This window comes from Phocoena phocoena, chromosome 18 (genome assembly GCF_963924675.1).
Source record: "Phocoena phocoena chromosome 18, mPhoPho1.1, whole genome shotgun sequence".
Lineage (NCBI taxonomy): Eukaryota > Metazoa > Chordata > Mammalia > Artiodactyla > Phocoenidae > Phocoena > Phocoena phocoena.
Genome location: NC_089236.1, coordinates 2,513,770 through 2,534,053, shown reverse-complemented (window position 1 = coordinate 2,534,053; position 20,284 = coordinate 2,513,770). Strand labels below are relative to the sequence as shown.

The window sequence follows — 20,284 nt, the reverse complement described above, 5'->3', positions numbered from 1 at the left end:
CCGCCAGGCTTGCAGAGAGCCCGAGGGAATGCTGAGCCTGCCGGTGGGCTGTCCTCGCCTTCCCTCTGTGCTCATTTTCTTTCCCTTTTTTCCTTTTCCTTTGAAGGTTTGCCTGACTGATGGCATACCATTTAATTGGCCCCTCACCTTATTTTGAAGTAGACCGTAATATCCTATTTCCATTCATGATGAAAATCTTTCTCAAAGTTAGGACTGAACATAAACACATAAATAAGCAAAAAACGTAGTGCAGTCCTTGAATAGTGATTTAGCATGTCGATGTGGTTATCTTGAACTGATCTATAGGAAAGCACAGACTACCCCGAGAAGAGCTATTTCTAAACAGACACATCTGCTGAGAGCTTAGATAAGCACTTTCTGTCTCCAGGGACCCCTAACAGTACTACTTAACCTCTTTCGACAGTGCTGACGATTTTAAAGGCTAGGCCACAGAAACACAAGTCATTTATTAAAACACTGTGAAATTATTTTACTGATACTGTTGGAGATGCTTTACAGTTTCAGTGACTTTCTAATCCAGGGCAGGGAGACTTCTTTCTGTGTTAACATTTATATTTTAGGGTAAAAGCTAAAGGCTTAAATATGAAATAAACAGAAACTGGGACTTCAGATTGAATTGACTTTTGTACTTAGAATTGTGTCCTACTACATTTTCTCTCTCCTTTGTTTTCCCTGCTGTTTTTTTTCATTTGAGCATGACTGGTGTTAATCGCATGCTACGTGTGGTGTGCAGGTTTTATTGGCATGTTATTTATACATTGATATTAGATAACTTTCCTGAAGGTAGGCATGTTTTATAAGTTCCAAAGTTCATGCAAGGATATTGGATAGGATTATCTACAAAATGCACGTCATGTGCCAATTATTAACGTAGGACACAGTGTGGTGCGTATTTGATTTTTTTGTTGAGTGTTCTGATTTTTAACTTCTAACCCTTTTTTTGTACCTTTGGTATTGTATCCTTGCCTTACTTGTGATTTGGAAATTCTATTATAGTTAATTCAATTCAGTAAGCATTTTTTAGAACATTAAACAAATTAATTAAAACAATTATATCTTAATAGGACACATAGACGGAGGAGGCTATGCTAGTCAGACTATTGACAAGATTTTATGACTTCTTAAATATTACTACTTGACTTACCCTAAGTCACACAATGTAGAAACTGATAATATTCAGAATGTGGGTATTGATGTCTTCAAAAGTTGCAAAAGTATGCCCTCGCTTAAACTTCTATGGCAGTAATTTAAAATGTCTTATTGTAACATGAAAGATAATTTTCTTGGTAGAAAGTAAGGTCAACTTCCTGATGTGTGAGTCTGTGGAACAAGGGTGTCCTTCCTTGGTTAACAAATGCTGATACAGAAAAATTTCAAGGGGCTTGAGGTGTGCCCCCTTTTATAACTTTTTCCAAAATTAGTCTTTTAAGAGTCTAGAAATTACGTGTACCTAGGGAGAAAATGGAATATTAGTTTTCCATAAGATTGAATTTGAGGTGCTTTTTATTTCTCTATATGGGCAAATAACATACCTATAGGTAGCTAGTGTTATTTTAAAATTTTTGTTACTCCTGGTATTGCAGATAAAATACTCTGAAACACAACATGCACTTAGAAATAAAATGTTATTTTCTAGACCACTGATTAAAAGTCAGCAAAAATCTTTTCTTCCCCAGAGAAAACCTTATTAGTCTCCTCGTTTATAAAACATCTGGGAGTGGAGCTGCCTTGTTGGGGGTAACCCTGCCTTCACAGCAGGGCCCGCTTCCCCTGTTGCTTGTCCCTGAAGCACTTCTGCAAAGCCCAGATCCCAGAAGAACACACTTTACTTTGTGCTAAGTACCAAGTAAGCACTGCCTCGGAGGGTTGTGACTGTGCTCTGTACCCGGACACGTGCACAGAGCGGTCTTAGAGCTAGAACCTCAGCCTCATCCTTTCTCCAGATGAGAGACTTCCAGTCCCAGAGAGGCTGCGTGACCCCTAACTCCTCACACATCTAATTACTGGTGGAGAGGAAACTCCAGTGTCCTGGCGGCCTCAGCTCCTGGCAGCCTTGGTCAGCTGGGACAGGGTGCTAGCCCCTGTGCGCTCACTTGGGCCTTGCTTTATCCTGTGGCCACCCGGCTCCTGGAAACTGGGCCTCCTTATAAATTACTTACCCTTAAATAAAAGGGTATTTATTTAAACTTTATCCACGTTTTCTTTGGTGCTTTTATTTGTGAACAAATCACCACTAAAAATTATTTTCCATGTTGATTCTATTTGTAGGGCATTATAGGATAATTTTTAAAACACATCTAAATGCATTTTAGATATTTATTTAAAATAAGCACTTTCTCCAGAGAGAATTATCACTCCCACAGGCTATTATAAATATGGATTTATGTGTGATCAGCCCAGTTATGCCCTATTTTTGCATTTTCACAGCGTACTTAAAACTCTCAAAATGACTTTCTAGTACTATTTAATCTGTCTAATCTATGAGAATAGAAAGTTAAATAAGTTACAGTAGAATTGTATGTATTCATAACATTTCTTTATGTGATTTACAGGAAGACCGTGTACCCAGCTACAGCTTCTAAACCCAGAACGTTTTGCACGTCTTATCAAAGAAGTAGTGAACACATTCTGGCCTGGCAGGGAGTTGATTGTTCAGTGGTATCCATGTGATGAAGACAAAAAGCACCCATCTATTTCATGGCTTAAAATGGTGTGGAAGAATCTCTATATACATTTTTCAGAGGATTTGACTTTATTTGATGAGATGCCACTAATCCCTAGAACCGCACTAGAAGAAGGTCAGACGTGCGTGGAACTCATCAGACTCAGGATCCCCTCATTAGTCATTTTAGATGATGAATCTGAAGCACAGCTTCCAGAATTTTTAGCTGACGTTGTACAAAAACTTGGAGGGATTGTCCTTAAGCAATTAGATGCCTCCATACAACATCCACTTATTAAAAAATACATTCATTCGCCATCCCCAAGTGCTGTTCTGCAGATGATGGAGAAGATGCCTCTGCAGAAGCTGTGCAACCAGGTTGCGTCGCTCCTTCCAACGCACAAAGATGCCCTAAGGAAGTTCTTAGCTAACTTAACTGATAGCAGTGAAAAGGAGAAAAGAGTAATTCAGGAACTGACAATATTCAAGCGCATTAACTATTCATCCAGTCAGGGGATCTCCTCCTACACCAAGCTGAAGGGCTGCAGGGTCCTGCACCACACATCCAGGCTCCCGGCTGGCCTGCGGCTCTCCATCTCAGTCGTGGACAGCAGTGACGAGGCCACCATCCGCCTGGCAAACCTGCTCAAGGTGGAGAAGGTAAAGACCACCAGCTGCCTAAAGCTTATCCTAAAAGACATCGAAAATGCATTTTATTCACACGAGGAGATGACACACCTTATGCTGTGGGTCCTCGAGAATCTATCCTCGCTTAAAAATGAGAATCCAAATGTGCTTGATTGGCTAATGCCATTAAAATTCATTCAGATCTCACAGGAGCGGCTGGTGTCGGCCAGTGAGCTCTTTGACCCTGATGTGGAAGTATTAAAGGACCTCTTCTATGATGAAGAAGAAACTTGTTTCCCACCCTCAGCTTTTACCTCACCAGATATTCTTCACTCTTTAAGACAGATTGGTTTAAAAAACGAAGCCAGTCTCAAAGAGAAAGATGTTGTGCAAGTGGCTAAAAAAATTGAAGCTTTACAGGCCAGCTCTTGTCCAAATCAGGAAATTCTCCTGAAGAAAGCCAGAACACTCTTACTGGTCTTAAATAAGAACCACGCCCTGCTGCAGTCACCTGAAGGGAAGATGGCCCTGAAGAAAATAAAATGGGCTCCAGCTTGCAAGCAAAGGCCTCCAAACTACCCAGGATCCTTAGTCTGGAAAGGGGATCTCTGGGATCTCTGTGCACCCGCGGACATGTGCGACGCGGCCCATGCCATTCTGGTCGGCTCATCACTTCCTCTTGTTGAGAGTGTCCATGTGAACTTGGAAGAAGCTTTAGGTATCTTCACAAAACCTGATATCAATGCTGTCTTAAAGCACTTTAAAATTGTTGTCGATTGGTATACTTCGAACACCTTTAGTGATGAAGACTACTATCAGTTCCAGCACATTTTGCTCGAAATTTATGGATTCATGCATGATCATTTAAATGAAGGGAAGGATGCTTTTAGAGCCTTAAAATTTCCATGGGTTTGGACTGGCAAAAAGTTCTGTCCTCTCGCCCAAGCTGTGATAAAACCGTTTTATGATCTTGACCTTCAGCCTTATTTGCACAGTGTGCCCAAGACCATGGCGAAGTTCCACCAGCTGTTCAAGGCCTGCGGTTCAGTAGAGGAGCTGACGCCAGATCACATTTCCATGGTCATTCAGAAGGTGTACCTCAAAAGCGGCCAAGACCTCAGTGACCAAGAAAGCAAACAGAATCTTCATCTTATGTTGAATATTATCCGATGGCTTTATAGCAATCAGATTCCAGCAAGCCTCAACACACCAGTTCCTATACATCATAGCAGAGATCCTTCCAAGCTTATCATGAAGCCAATTCATGAATGCTGTTACTGTGACATCAAAGTTGATGACCTGAATGACTTACTGGAAGATTCCGTGGAACCAATCATTTTGGTGCATGAGGACATACCCATGAAAACTGCAGAGTGGCTGAAAGTCCCGTGCCTCAGTACAAGACTGATCAACCCCGAAAACATGGGCTTTGAGCAGTCAGGACAAAGAGAACCACTGACTGTAAGAATTAAAAATATTCTGGAAGAATACCCTTCAGTGTCAGATATCTTTAAAGAACTTCTTCAAAATGCTGATGACGCAAATGCAACAGAATGCAGCTTCATGATTGACATGAGAAGAAACATGGACATTCGAGAGAATCTCCTGGACCCGGGGATGGCAGCGTGTCACGGGCCAGCTCTGTGGTCATTCAACAACTCTCAATTCTCAGATTCGGACTTTGTGAACATAACCAGGCTAGGGGAATCTTTAAAGAGGGCAGAGGTTGACAAAGTTGGGAAGTTTGGTCTTGGGTTTAATTCCGTGTACCACATCACCGACATTCCCATCATCATGAGTCGAGAATTCATGATAATGTTTGACCCCAACATAAACCACATCAGTAAACACATTAAAGACAGGTCCAATCCCGGGATCAAAATTAATTGGAGTAAACAGCAGAAAAGACTTAGGAAATTTCCTAATCAGTTCAAACCGTTCATAGACGTATTTGGCTGTCAGTTACCTCTGACCGTGGAAGCACCTTACAGCTACAGTGGGACTCTGTTCCGACTGTCCTTTAGAACTCAGCAGGAAGCCAAAGTGAGTGAAGTTAGCAGCACCTGCTACAACACAGCAGATATTTACTCTCTTGTGGATGAATTCAGTCTCTGTGGACACAGGCTTATCATTTTCACTCAGAGTGTAACCTCAATGTATCTGAAGTACTTGAAAATTGAGGAAACCAATCCCAGCTTAGCTCAAGATACAGTCATAATTAAAAAAAAATTGTGCTCTTCCAAAGCATTGATTGCACCTGTCATCAGTGTTTTAAAAGAAGCTGCTAAGCTCATGAAGACTTGCGACAGCAGTAACAAGAAGCTCCCTGCTGATGCACCCAAGTCAGCTTGCATCCTTCAGATCACAGTGGAGGAATTTCACCACGTGTTCAGAAGGATTGCTGATTTACAGTCGCCACTTTTTAGAGGTCCAGATGACGACCCAGCTGCTCTCTTTGAAATGGCTAAGTCCGGCCAATCCAAAAAGCCATCGGATGAGTTACCACAAAAAACAATGGAGTGTACCATGTGGCTTATATGTACCTGCATGGATACAGGAGAGGCTCTCAAGTTTTCCCTGAGTGAGAGCGGGAGAAGGCTGGGAGTGGTTCCTTGTGGGGCTGTGGGAGTTTTTCTGGCTGAGATCCAGGACCGGAAGTGGGCTGTGAGACCACAGGCTGGAGAGGTGTTCTGCTATTTGCCCCTACGAATCAAAACAGGATTGCCGGTTCACATCAACGGGTGCTTTGCAGTTACTTCAAACAGGAAAGAGATCTGGAAGACAGACACGAAAGGACGCTGGAACACCACCTTCATGAGACACGTGGTTGTGAAAGCTTACCTAGAGGCACTCAGCATCCTGCGTGACCTGGCCATGAGTGGGGAGCTGATGGACTATACTTACCATGCAGTGTGGCCTGACCCTGATCTGGTTCATGATGACTTCTCTGTAATTTGTCAAGGGTTTTATGAAGATATAGCTCACGGGAAAGGGAAGGAATTGACAAGAGTCTTCTCTGATGGATCCACGTGGGTTTCCATGAAGAATGTGAGATTTCTAGATGACTGTATACTTAAGAGAAGAGATGTTGGTCCAGCAGCCTTCAAGATATTTTTGAAATACCTCAAGAAGACTGGGTCGAAAAACCTCTGTGCTGTTGAACTTCCTTCTTCAGTAAAATTAGGATTTGAAGAAGCTGGCTGCAAACAGATACTGCTTGAAAATACATTTTCAGAGAAACAGTTTTTTTCAGAAGTGTTTTTTCCAAATATTCAGGAAATTGAAGCAGAACTCAGAGATCCTTTAATGAATTTTGTTCTGAATGAGAAAGTTGATGAGTTCTCAGGAATTCTTCGTGTTACTCCATGTATCCCTTGCTCTCTGGAGGGGCATCCTCTGGTGTTACCATCAAGATTAATCCACCCTGAAGGACGGGTTGCAAAGTTATTTGATACTAAAGACGGACGATTTCCTTACGGGTCTACTCAGGACTACCTAAATCCTATTATTCTGATTAAACTCGTCCAGTTAGGTATGGCAAAAGATGATATTTTATGGGATGACATGCTAGAACGTGCCGAGTCAGTAGCTGAAATTAATAAAAGTGATCACGGTGCTGCTTGTCTAAGAAGTAGCATCCTGTTAAGTCTCATTGATGAAAAACTAAAAATAAGGGATCCTAGAGCAAAGGATTTTGCTGCAAAATATCAAACAATCCCCTTCCTCCCATTTCTCACAAAACCAGCGGGTTTTTCTTTGGACTGGAAAGGTAACAGTTTTAAGCCTGAAACCATGTTTGCAGCAACCGACCTTTATACAGCTGAGCATCAGGATATAGTTTGTCTTTTGCAGCCAGTTCTAAACGAAAATTCACATTCCTTCAGAGGCTGCGGTTCAGTGCCACTGGCTGTTAAAGAGTTTTTGGGGTTACTGCGGAAGCCCACAGTTGACCTGGTCATAAACCAATTGAAAGAAGTTGCAAAATCAGTTGATGATGGAATCACATTGTACCAGGAGAACATCACCAATGCTTGCTACAAATACCTTCATGAAGCAATGATGCAAAGTGACATCACTAAGATATCAATTATTGAAAAGTTAAAAACGTTTAGCTTCATTCTAGTTGAGAGTGCATATGTTGACTCAGAAAAAATTGCTTTTCATTTGAATTTTGAAGCAGCCCCATACCTTTATCAGTTGCCTAATAAATATAAAAATAGTTTCCGTGAACTTTTTGAAAGTGTGGGTGTGAGGCAGTCTTTTACTGTTGAAGATTTTGCCCTTGTTTTGGAATCTATTGCTCAAGAAAAAGAAACAAAACAAATAACAGAAGAGAATTTTCAGCTTTGCCGGCGAATAATCAGTGAAGGAATATGGAGTCTCATTAGAGAAAAGAAACAAGAATTTTGTGAGAAAAATTATGGCCAAATATTATTGCCAGATACTAATCTTAAGCTTCTCCCTGCAAAATCTTTATGCTACAATGATTGTCCCTGGATAAAAGTAAAGGATAGCACTGTAAAATACTGTCATGCAGATATACCCAGGGAAGTGGCTGTGAAACTAGGAGCAGTACCAAAGCGGCATAAAGCCTTAGAAAGGTATGCGTCCAACATCTGCTTTACGACACTGGGCACTGAATTTGGACAGAAGGAAAAACTGACCAGCAGAATTAAGAGTATCCTTAATGCCTATCCTTCAGAAAAGGAAATGCTGAAAGAACTTCTTCAGAATGCTGATGATGCAAAGGCTACAGAAATCTGTTTTGTGTTTGACCCTCGACAGCATCCAGTTGATAGGATATTTGACGACAAGTGGGCCCCCTTGCAGGGGCCAGCACTGTGTGTGTACAACAACCAGCCTTTCACAGAAGACGATGTCAGAGGGATTCAGAACCTCGGGAAAGGCACCAAGGAAGGAAATCCGTGTAAAACTGGACAATACGGAATAGGATTCAATTCTGTGTATCACATTACAGACTGCCCTTCTTTTATTTCCGGCAATGACATCCTGTGTATTTTTGATCCTCATGCCAGATACGCACCGGGAGCCACATCTGTTAGTCCTGGACGCATGTTTAGAGATTTGGATGCAGATTTTAGGACACAGTTCTCAGATGTTCTGGATCTTTATCTGGGAACCCACTTTAAACTGGATAATTGCACAATGTTTCGATTTCCTCTTCGTAATGCAGAAATGGCAAAAGTTTCAGAAATTTCTTCAGTTCCATCATCAGACAGAATGGTCCAGAATCTTTTGGACAAACTGCGGTCAGATGGGGCTGAACTTTTAATGTTTCTTAATCACATGGAAAAAATTTCTATTTGTGAAATAGATAAAGCTACGGGAGCCCTAAACGTGCTGTATTCTGTGAAGGGCAACATCACCGATGGAGACAGGCTGAAAAGGAAGCAGTTTCACGCATTTGTAATTGACAGTGTCACTAAAAAGAGGCCGCTCAAGGACATACCGGTTCAGCAGATCACCTACACTATGGATACGGAGGACTCTGAGGGAAACCTTACCACCTGGCTAATCTGTAATAGATCAGGTTTTTCAAGTATGGAGAAAGTATCTAAGAGCGTTATATCAGCTCACAAGAACCAAGATATCACTCTCTTCCCACGTGGTGGAGTAGCTGCCTGCATCACCCACAACTACAAAAAGCCCCACAGGGCCTTCTGCTTTCTGCCCCTCTCTTTAGAGACGGGGTTACCGTTTCACGTGAACGGCCACTTTGCTCTCGATTCAGCCAGGAGGAACCTGTGGCGGGATGACAATGGGGTGGGCGTTCGGAGTGACTGGAACAACAGCTTAATGACGGCCCTGATCGCTCCCGCGTACGTCGAGTTATTAATCCACTTAAAAAAGCGCTATTTCCCTGGTTCTGACCCGACGTTATCGGTCTTACAGAACACGCCTATTCATGTTGTAAAGGACACCTTAAAGAAGTTTTTGTCATTCTTCCCAGTCAACAGGCTTGATCTACAGCCAGATTTATACTGTCTGGTGAAAGCACTTTACAGCTGCATCCACGAGGACATGAAGCGCCTTTTACCCGTTGTGCGGGCTCCGAACATTGATGGCTCCGACCTGCACTCTGCAGTTATAATCACCTGGATTAATATGTCGACTTCAAACAAAACGAGACCATTTTTTGACAATTTGCTGCAGGATGAATTACACCACCTTAAAAATGCAGACTATAACATCACCACACGCAAAACAGTGGCAGAGAATGTCTATAGGCTGAAACACCTGCTTTTGGAAATTGGCTTCAACTTGGTTTATAACTGTGATGAAACTGCTAATCTGTACCACTGTCTGATAGACGCCGATATTCCTGTTAGTTATGTCACCCCTGCTGATGTGCGATCTTTTTTAATGACGTTTTCCTCTCCCGATACTAATTGCCATATTGGGAAGCTGCCTTGTCGTCTCCAGCAGACTAACCTGAAACTTTTTCACAGTTTAAAACTCTTAGTTGATTACTGTTTTAAGGATGCAGAAGAAAACGGGATTGAAGTGGAGGGACTGCCCCTTCTCATTACATTAGACAGTGTTTTGCAAACTTTTGATGCAAAACGACCCAAGTTTCTGACAACATACCATGAATTGATTCCATCCCGCAAAGACTTGTTCATGAATACATTGTACCTGAAGTACAATAATATTTTACTGAACTGTAAAGTTGCAAAAGTGTTTGACATTTCCAGCTTTGCTGACTTGTTATCCTCTGTGTTGCCCCGTGAATATAAGACCAAAAGTTGCACAAAGTGGAAAGACAGTTTTACAAGTGAGTCTTGGCTTAAGAGTGCATGGCATTTTATCAGCGAATCCGTAAATGTGAAAGAGGATCAAGAAGAGACAAAAGCAACCTTTGACACTGTTGTTGACACCCTAAAAGACTGGGCATTGCTCCCTGGAACAAAGTTTACTGTGTCAGCCAATCAGCTTGTAGTTCCCGAAGGTGACGTTCTGCTTCCTCTAAGTCTCATGCACATTGCAGTCTTTCCAAATGGCCAGAGTGATAAGGTGTTTCATGCTCTCATGAAAGCTGGCTGTATTCAGCTTGCTTTGAACAAAATCTGCTCCAAAGACAGTGCATTTGTTCCTCTGTTGTCATGTTACACAGCAAACATAGAGAGCCCCACAAGCATTTTGAAGGCTGTGCATTATATGGTCCAAACCTCAACTTTTAGAACTGAAAAATTAGTGGAAAGTGACTTTGAAGCACTTCTGATGTATTTCAACTGCAATTTGAATCACTTGATGTCCCAAGATGACATAAAAATTTTAAAGTCACTTCCATGCTACAAATCCATCAGTGGTCGCTATATGAGCATTGCAAAATTTGGAACATGCTATGTGCTTACAAAAAGTATTCCTTCTGCTGAAGTGGAAAAATGGACACAATCATCGTCCTCTGCATTTCTTGAAGAAAAAATACACTTAAAAGAACTGTATGAGGTGCTTGGTTGTGTACCTGTAGATGATCTTGAGGTCTATTTGAAACACCTCTTACCAAAAATTGAAAATCTCTCTTATGATGCAAAATTAGAGCATTTGATCTATCTTAAGAATAGACTCTCAAGTATTGAAGAATTGTCAGAGATCAAGGAACAACTTTTCGAAAAACTGGAAAGTTTATTGATAATCCATGACGCTAACAGTCGACTAAAGCAAGCCAAACATTTCTATGATAGAACTGTGAGAGTTTTTGAAGTTATGCTTCCTGAAAAATTGTTTATTCCTAAGGACTTCTTTAAAAAATTGGAACAACTTATAAAACCCAAAAATCAAGTTGCATTTATGACATCCTGGGTAGAATTCTTAAGAAATATCGGACTAAAACACATCCTGTCTCAGCAGCAGTTGTTACAGTTTGCTAAGGAGATCAGTGTGAGGGCTAATACAGAAAACTGGTCTAAAGAAACACTGCAAAATACAGTCAATATCCTTCTCCACCATATATTCCAAGAACGAATGGATTTGTTATCTGGAAATTTTTTGAAAGAACTGTCTTTAATACCATTCTTATGTCCCGAGCGGGCCCCTGCCGAATTCATTCGATTTCATCCTCAGTATCAAGAGGTAAATGGAACGCTTCCTCTTATAAAGTTCAACGGAGCACAGGTGAATCCAAAATTCAAGCAGTGCGACGTGCTCCAGCTGTTATGGACGTCATGCCCTATTCTTCCAGAGAAAGCCACCCCCTTGAGCATCAAAGAACAAGAAGGGAGTGACCTTGGTCCACAAGAACAGCTGGAGCAGGTTTTAAGTATGCTGAATGTGAACCTGGACCCTCCTCTGGATAAGGTCATCAATAACTGCAGGAACATATGCAACATCACAACTCTGGATGAAGACATGGTCAAGACTAGAGCAAAGGTCTTAAGGAGCATATACGAGTTTCTCAGCGCAGAGAAAAGGGAGTTCCGTTTTCAACTGCGGGGCATTGCTTTTGTGATGGTGGAAGATGGCTGGAAGCTTCTGAAGCCGGAGGAGGTGGTGATCAATCTTGAGTACGAGTCTGATTTTAAACCGTATCTGTACAAGCTGCCTTTAGAACTGGGCACCTTTCACCAGCTGTTCAAACACTTAGGCACTGAAGATATCATTTCAACCAAGCAGTATGTTGAAGTGCTGAGCCGCATATTCAAAAATTCTGAAGGAAAACAGTTAGATCCTAATGAAATGCGCACCGTTAAGAGAGTCGTTTCTGGCTTGTTCAAGAGTCTACAGAATGACTCGGTGAAGGTGCGGGGCGATCTCGAGAACATCCGGGACCTCGCACTCTACCTGCCAAGCCAGGATGGGAGGCTGGTGAAGTCCAACATCCTGGTGTTTGATGACGCCCCGCATTACAAGAGCAGGATCCAGGGCAATATCGGTGTGCAGATGTTGGTGGATCTCAGCCAGTGCTACTTAGGGAAAGACCACGGGTTCCATACTAAGCTGACTATGCTCTTTCCTCAGAAACTCAGGCCTCGTCTGCTGAGCAGCATCCTCGAGGAGCAGTTAGATGAGGAGACTCCCAGAGTCTGCCAGTTTGGAGCGCTGTGCTCTCTTCAGGGCAGGCTGCAGTTACTCTTGTCCTCTGAACAGTTCATCACAGGCCTGATCAGAATCATGAAGCACGAAAACGATAACGCTTTTCTGGCCAACGAGGAGAAAGCCGTGCGACTCTGCAAAGCTCTAAGGGAAGGCTTGAAAGTGTCCTGTTTTGAGAAGCTTCAGACAACATTAAGAGTTAAAGGTTTCAATCCTATTCCTCAGAGCAGAAGCGAAACTTTTGCTTTCCTGAAGAGGTTTGGGAATGCAGTCATCCTGCTCTACATACAGCATTCAGACAGTAAAGACATTAACTTCCTGTTAGCCTTGGCAATGACGCTTAAATCAGCGACCGACAATTTGATTTCCGACACTTCATATCTAATTGCTATGCTAGGATGCAATGATATTTACAGGATCAGTGAGAAACTCGACAGTTTAGGAGTGAAATACGACTCTTCAGAACCATCGAAACTTGAACTTCCAATGCCCGGCACTCCGATACCTGCTGAGATTCATTACACTCTGCTTATGGACCCAATGAATGTCTTTTACCCCGGGGAATACGTCGGGTACCTTGTTGATGCTGAAGGTGGGGAGATCTATGGGTCGTACCAGCCGACGTATACATACGCCATTATCGTACAGGAAGTTGAAAGAGAAGATGCTGACAACTCTAGTTTTCTCGGAAAGATATATCAGATTGATATTGGTTACAGTGAATATAAAATAGTTAGCTCTCTTGATCTGTATAAGTTTTCAAGGCCAGAGGAAAGCTCTCAGAGCAGAGACAGTGCCCCTTCCACACCCACCAGCCCTACAGAGTTCCTGGCCCCTGGTCTACGAAGCATCCCTCCTCTTTTCTTTGGTAGGGAGAGCCACAAGACCTCATCTTCGAAGCATCATTCCCCCAAGAAGCTTAAGGTGAATTCTTTACCAGAAATTTTAAAAGAAGTGACATCAGTGGTGGAGCAAGCTTGGAAGCTTCCAGAATCTGAAAGAAAAAAGATTATTAGGCGGTTGTATTTGAAATGGCACCCTGACAAAAACCCAGAGAATCATGACATTGCTAATGAAGTTTTTAAACATCTGCAGAATGAAATTAACAGATTAGAGAAACAGGCTTTTCTAGATCAAAATGCAGACAGAGCCTCGAGGCGAACGTTTTCAACCTCAGCATCCCGATTTCAGTCAGAGAAGTACTCATTTCAGAGATTTTACACTTCATGGAATCAAGAAGCAACGAGCCATAAATCTGAAAGGCAACAACAAAATAAGGAAAAATGCCCACCTTCAGCCGGACAGACTTACTCTCCGAGGTTCTTTGTTCCCCCCACCTTCAAGTCAGTTGGTAACCCAGTCGAAGCACGCAGATGGCTGCGACAAGCCAGAGCCAATTTCTCAGCCGCCAGGAATGACCTCCACAAAAACGCCAACGAATGGGTGTGCTTCAAATGTTTCCTCTCTACCAAGCTGGCTCTGATCGCCGCCGACTATGCTGTGCGGGGCAAGTCCGACAAAGACGTGAAGCCGACTGCGCTCGCGCAGAAAATAGAGGAATACAGTGAGCATCTGGAAGGCCTGACGAATGACGTCCATACCTTGGAAGCTTACGGTGTAGACAGTTTAAAAACAAGGTACCCCGATCTGCTGCCTTTCCCACAGATCCCGAATGACAGGTTCACTTCTGAGGTTGCCATGAGAGTGATGGAATGTACTGCCTGTATCATCATAAAACTTGAAAATTTTATACAACAAAAGGTGTGAACGCAGTTAAAGAAAAAGCAGAGCTAGGTCTTGAATGTGTTGTAGCACAAGTATGAATTGCTGTCCTTAAGCTTCCTTGCCAGTTATTTAGGAATTGCGAAGCACACTGCAGACTGTTTGGGGAGAATTTTGGAGTTGTTATTAACATGAATTTCAACAGAAGACGTTAACTGGATCTAAGAACTATCTTGAGGCTGGTGGTGAACTGTGGAATTGCTGGAGGCAGCTGGCCGGCTGGGGTGGCGGCTCGTTGGACTGCACTTTATACAACCAAAGCTCAGCAGTTTGTTAGGTAAGAGTCTCTCTGGCTCTGGTTAGGGTGAAGTTAGTTTTATGTCTTCCACGTAGTATTTTTTGAAGGAGCTAATGAAACACTGGACATATCATTGGTTTAAACAGATAAGGGGAACTGAGTCTTTGGAGCTTATTATCTCTTTAAGTGGATCCTCTTGGGTGTGTTATTTTCTTATCAGCTGGATCCGATTATGAATTTTTTGCAATTTTACCTATTAGACCCTCAGTACATGTATAACATGGTACAGTACTGTACTCCTGAATATTACCTGATTGAGACTCTGCAGACGGTACTGCTGGGACGCACTGAGTACACTTTACATCCTTGTTCTGGATGTCCTCCCGCCCTGGGTTTACAGGCTTCCTGGTTCGTGAAGGTAGCACGTGGGAGACCCCAGTGGTGGCCGTTCTGGCCTCTGGATGTGAACACTGCTTCCAAGAACCGCCTGCCAAAGCGACATCTGTCACCTGTTAGAACGTTTGCTTTATGTTTGTTTGTACATATTTTCCACAAACGTCATAATTTATATAGTGTGGTTGAACAGGATGTGACCTTTTGTTGTCTAAAGGTGCTGCAGTAAACATTTTTTGTCCTTCAACGTGGCACTTAGTGGAGTTTTTTGGATTTCACTTTGAAGGCATTAAAAAATTGTAAAATCATGTGACAATAAGTTATAAAATAGGAATTATCAGCTTGTGTTTTCCCCATGAACAATTCAGAACTGACATTTAATTTTTATCATGTTTGAATGTCCTACGAACATACTTCTTTTGCAGAATGTAAAAGAAAGGTGATGATAATTAGTTTCTATAAGTGTGCTGGCTGTCAAAAATGATGCTAAGTATAATATTTTATGCAATTAAGGGCTTATGGAACATATTACAACTTTTTTACTTTCACTGGTAATAAGGAATGTTTGCGCCTCCACTGTTGTATTGCTTCTGGATGTGAAGCCATGTGATAATTTCTGCTATTATATTAAGTGCCACAATTTTAATAAAGCAAATGTACACATGAAATCATTGTAGCTGGTATTTCCTGAGAAACAGTTCCTTGAAAATCAAACTTAATATCTTCCTATATGAAGTTCTGACCTGTGTGTATCTATTTGTGCGTTTATTGGAAATATTAGGATAGAACTTTCCTATATATTTTATAGTGGAATTTTAATAGGTTCCTTTTCTTATGATTGAATATAAAGTACTTGACATCTACTAGGTTTATTAGGTGCTCACGGATTTTGTTGATTTTATTTCGCCTTTCTAGGGAATAAAATTAGTTGACATATGTGGTATACGTATGTATTTGGAAATACGTTAAATATGGTTCTTCCCTAGGTAGAGGCTGGATTGATACCGACCTTGCCTCAGGGGAGGGCTGTGTGCCGGGGGCCAATTCACACTTGAGCCCTAACAGGTAGGACGTGTTCATCTTTACACCTCAGGCACAAGTCTTCTAAATCCGGCAGACCAGGCTTGGAATTCTCTCTTCCGGGGCGACCCAAACGCTGGGTCTCCAGCTGTCTGGGACTTTCTTAAGTTCTTGCTACTTTAAAACTCAGATTCGACACTTGGAATATGTTTCATTGCTTTTGGATATTAAAATGTACACAGAACACCCTGTCTGGCTTTCGTGGTAGTTGATCTAGGTGGAGTTTTGTGTTTTTTTCTAGACTTCCTTTAAAAGAAAAAATACAGGTCCACAGTCCCTTATATGAAACCCTTGCATCCAAATGTTTTTCAGAATTTGGATATTAGAACATTAATACCAGTGCATATAAACTGGGTTTAATGAGGCTTTTCCATCAGAGTTGGGCAGCTCCCTTTAATCAAACACATTAGTATTTCTGCAGTGAGACCATGAATACCCACCCACAGTAAACTCCACAGACATGAGAAGTAGCCTCATCTAAGTTTAGGTCAGGTTTTGCCACCCATAGTTTGCAGTAGATGTATTTGGAAAGTTTTCATTTTTTGGAACTTTTTAGATTTTGAAATTCGGGGTAAGGAATTTTGGACCTGGACTATTTTTTGTATCAGGCTCCCCTATTTTGCATTTTTAATTAAAAAGAAGGTGGAAACTACCAGCCGGTGTGGGCGTAGCTGCTCCTGAGAAAGGGGCTGGAACAGGCCTTCTGCACCCGGGAGCGGGTTCTGTGCTTCCCCGTGAGCGGAAGGGCGGAATGCTCCACAGCCTCCGGGGGGAGACCAGTGACGAGCCTGAGAATGATGGTGGGAAAATGTTCAAATAGCGTTCAGTCAAATAAAGAGAACAGGTCTGCTTTGGGGACTGGTGGGGTTGTCTTTCATTAGCGCTAGCTGACATCTTCTGTCCTTCCAATATTTTGCAGACCTCGAGGATAAAAGCTAGTAGAAAACAGCAGTTAGATGAGATTTTAATGAGTCATGTATGACTCCGGCTTCTACCAGAGACAGAACCAGCAGGAGACACACGGACACAGACCTGGGAAGAGCTCTCCTTCCAGGAGCTGACTCGCCATCGCGGGGGCCGGCAGGTCCGCGTCCCGCAGGGCGCGCACCCCACAGGCAGGAGCTGCAGTCGGCAGGTGGAATTTCCTAAAACTCTGGCTTCTGACGCTTCTCCTCCATTTATCTTGTTTTGACAAGTTTGGCCTAAAGTGTCATCACTCCTTCATCGGTCTGGAAGCCGGTCCCGGGCCCCCCGTGCTGTCAGGTGTGGGCGAGACTGGGGAAGACTTGGATACCAAAGCCAACGCGAGGTACATTTTACTGAAAAATAAGAGCTATGTGTTTAAAGTTTGGGCTTGTTTCTCCTGTAGCTGCTAAGTGGCCCGGGAAGTGCCCTCATTTATTCTGGATACAAAGCCCAGGACGAAAGGTGAAGCTGCCCTGACTGTTCGGCTCAGAATCCACCTTTTGTCCTCGGTGCCCTTAGACCCGCTCGTTCCACCGGCTTGCTTATACGTGACCCGAAGTTTGTTCGGTTATTAAACCACAGCCAATTTGCAGGGGCATTTACGATACGGAGAAGCCAGCTAAAGCCAAGGGAGAAGAGGCGTGTTGGATCAGGGAAGGGAGGGGACGAGAACCAATACAAATCGACCCAGCCTCGCGGGAGCTCCCACCCTGCTTCCCTGTCCGCGCACGAGTGGAGATTGACCTGGGGGTGCCCGGGAGGGTGGGGGGGACCTGAACTCGTGTAGGGGCTGCGGAGTCGGAGCCTGCAGGGGTGGGAGAGGTTCTGGGTTGTTCTGCTAAAAGGTCTTAGCAAGTCCATTTTGCTGCAAATCCAACTTTACCATTAAAGCTGATATTTTGATCTTCATCTTTTTCACTTGTGTCTGCTTCTCAGTCGGTTCGGAAATTGGAAAAGAAACAAGGGGCTGTTTTGCGAGGTCACTAAAATTATGAGCACTGGACGGTCGGTAAGCGCTTAGTGTGTAGGGCTGGGCTGTCCGTGTGTATGCCTCATTGGGTACATTCATAAGCATGGCCTTGCACCTTTAATGGAAATTTAAGTTACACTGTATAATGTACTTAAGAAGACAGGTTTATGTAATACATCTTAGAATACAGCCCATCTAAAAGTTCTTATTCTAAGCAAGGAGAAATGCCTGATCACTCTGTAGAATGAAGCTAGAAACAACGTTAGTGATGATTCCGTTATAGCAGAGGAGCAAAAAGATCTGATTTACACCTTTTGTTAAAGAGGTTCTATTCCCCATACTTTCTCTTTGATTGTTCTTCTCGACCTCACTTTATCATCGGCGTCATTTTTTTGGACATGTACACACGTTCTGTGAGAACCAAACTAGTTTAGAAATGTTCCATGGTGATCCTGTGTTCCATCTACATCAACTGGGCTGGAAGACATTTTTCTTTTGCACAGACATGGTACAGGAAAGTACATATGACACAAAAACGGCAACATTATTTACTATGACAATGGGAATGTCAGAGCAAGAGAGCAGACATTAATTTTAAAAATCGGGACTCAACTAAATGGAAAAGGCAAATACCAATTTATAGTCTAAAGCCCTCCCCCGCCCCCAGAAACTAGGAGCATTATGTTCAGAGTTGAGTTTGCCCTTAACTGCTTAGGAAACACTGTACTTTTGTTTTGCAATCTCAAGTGTTTGTGACACTAGTAATTTAAAAGTCGCGGGGTTGTGGGAAGTGGGCTGCACTGTTGACACCTTGTCAAAACAGCACTGGAAATAAAGACTCACTTTTCTCTCAGTTCTGAGGCTGCGGAAAGTGAAACTGAAGTTGTGTTTATAGTTATAAATCCTTTAATTAGAAAGTTGCAGTGCTGGGCTTCCCTGGTGGCGCAGTGGTTAAGAATCCCCCTGCCAATGCAGGGGACACGGGTTCGAGCCCTGGTCCGGGAAGATCCCACGTGCCGCGGAGCAACTGAGCCCGTGCGCCACAACTACTGAGCCTGCGCTCTGGGGCCCGTGAGTCACAACTACTGAGCCCGTGAGCCACAACTACTGAAGCCCACACGCCTAGAGCCCGTGCTCCGCAACAAGAGAAGCCACCGCAATGAGAAGCCCGTGCACCGCGAGGAAGAGTAGCCCCCGCTCGCCGCAACTAGAGAAAGTCCACGTGCAGCAACAAAGACCCAACGCGGCCAAAAATAAATAATAAATAAATAAATTACAAAAACCCCCAAAGTTGCAGTGCTGTTGGTCCCACCATGTCTTGTGCCACGTGGGGATTCTAATGCTAACAACTGGTAAACCACAAACCAAAACCGACACCCATGGCTCTGCGTGCCAAAGGGCATTTTACAGAGTGAGTGAGTGGCCTCTACAAGACCAACGTGCTCATGGGTTCAGTGTGCCCACCGGATGCAAATACACATCACACAGCCGACGGTGAGTGTAAGAGGCTGACTCCGTGAGGTCCCACCTGGTCCCTCACCTGTCCCGTCAGGTGAGCATGCCTGCTGGGCACCTGGGACCCCTGCCTACTCGCGGTGCGGTTCTGGTGGGTGACAAACCCCTTTGGACTTTAGTTTCTCCACTTGTCAAGCGAGCACCAGCCCATCTGCGCAGGTATCAGGTAGACTGGTGCCGCGGATGGAATGAGACACAGGTCAAAGTTGTCTGAAGTGAAAACCGATGTGAAAATGCAGGGTCACAGTTTAGTTTAATTTTAACAGATACTGTGTGACCTTGTGACTTGTCTCATCGGAACCTTTTTTATCACCAGTAACTGGGGGAAAAGTAGTACCTACCTCAAAGAGTTATGAGGATTAAAGAAAGTAAGACAAACTGTGAAGTCTGTGAAAAATGTAGATTGATTTTCATCGCTCATTGACTATATAAAGAAAGCATGGTTTTGTATCATTTATTCCTCTGACTACATATTGAAAATCAAATCAGCCTTAACGTCCCTTCAAAACTTGAAGATTTTCCTGTGAAACCTGACACACGTTGCATTAAAATGAAGAGAGCACTTACAGGTTTTACAGAGGAAAACCTCATGGAACTCTCACGGCACCTCAGCAGGACCACGGCTACTGTCATGGGGAGTCAGAGACCCACAGCTGATATCCACACAGCAGTTAAGTATTTCACCGTAGATCGACGCGAACAAGAAAGGGAAAGTCACGATGGTGCTGATGGAAGTGAATCAGTCTAGTGGAATCAGCACATTCTCCTGATAGTCTTTGACTTTTGTGTCTAAGGTCCAGCCGCCACTTTGAGATCATGGGGTTTCACGGGAACACTTGAACCGGTACGTTTCTCTTTCTGAGCTCCTTTCGAAAGCAGGTCCTACTTCCTTCCCACGTGCCAACTCAGCTTTACTTTGTCGAGTTGCTCCAGGTGTGAAGGCTTGAGGTCAGCACTCCAAAGCTCACCGAAACGA

General features: G+C 43.2%; 1 protein-coding gene across 1 annotated transcript in view; it reads left to right on the top strand.

Annotated features, from left to right (window-relative positions):
- SACS (sacsin molecular chaperone) overlaps nt 1–14,131 on the top strand; it is a 37,617-nt gene extending 23,486 nt beyond the window's left edge. The window contains exon 8 of the mRNA XM_065896238.1: nt 2,574–14,131. Within this exon, the coding sequence (XP_065752310.1) occupies nt 2,574–14,131 (11,558 nt within the window). The remainder of the gene's footprint in view (nt 1–2,573) is intronic.
- Nucleotides 14,132–20,284: the final 6,153 nt, after the last annotated feature.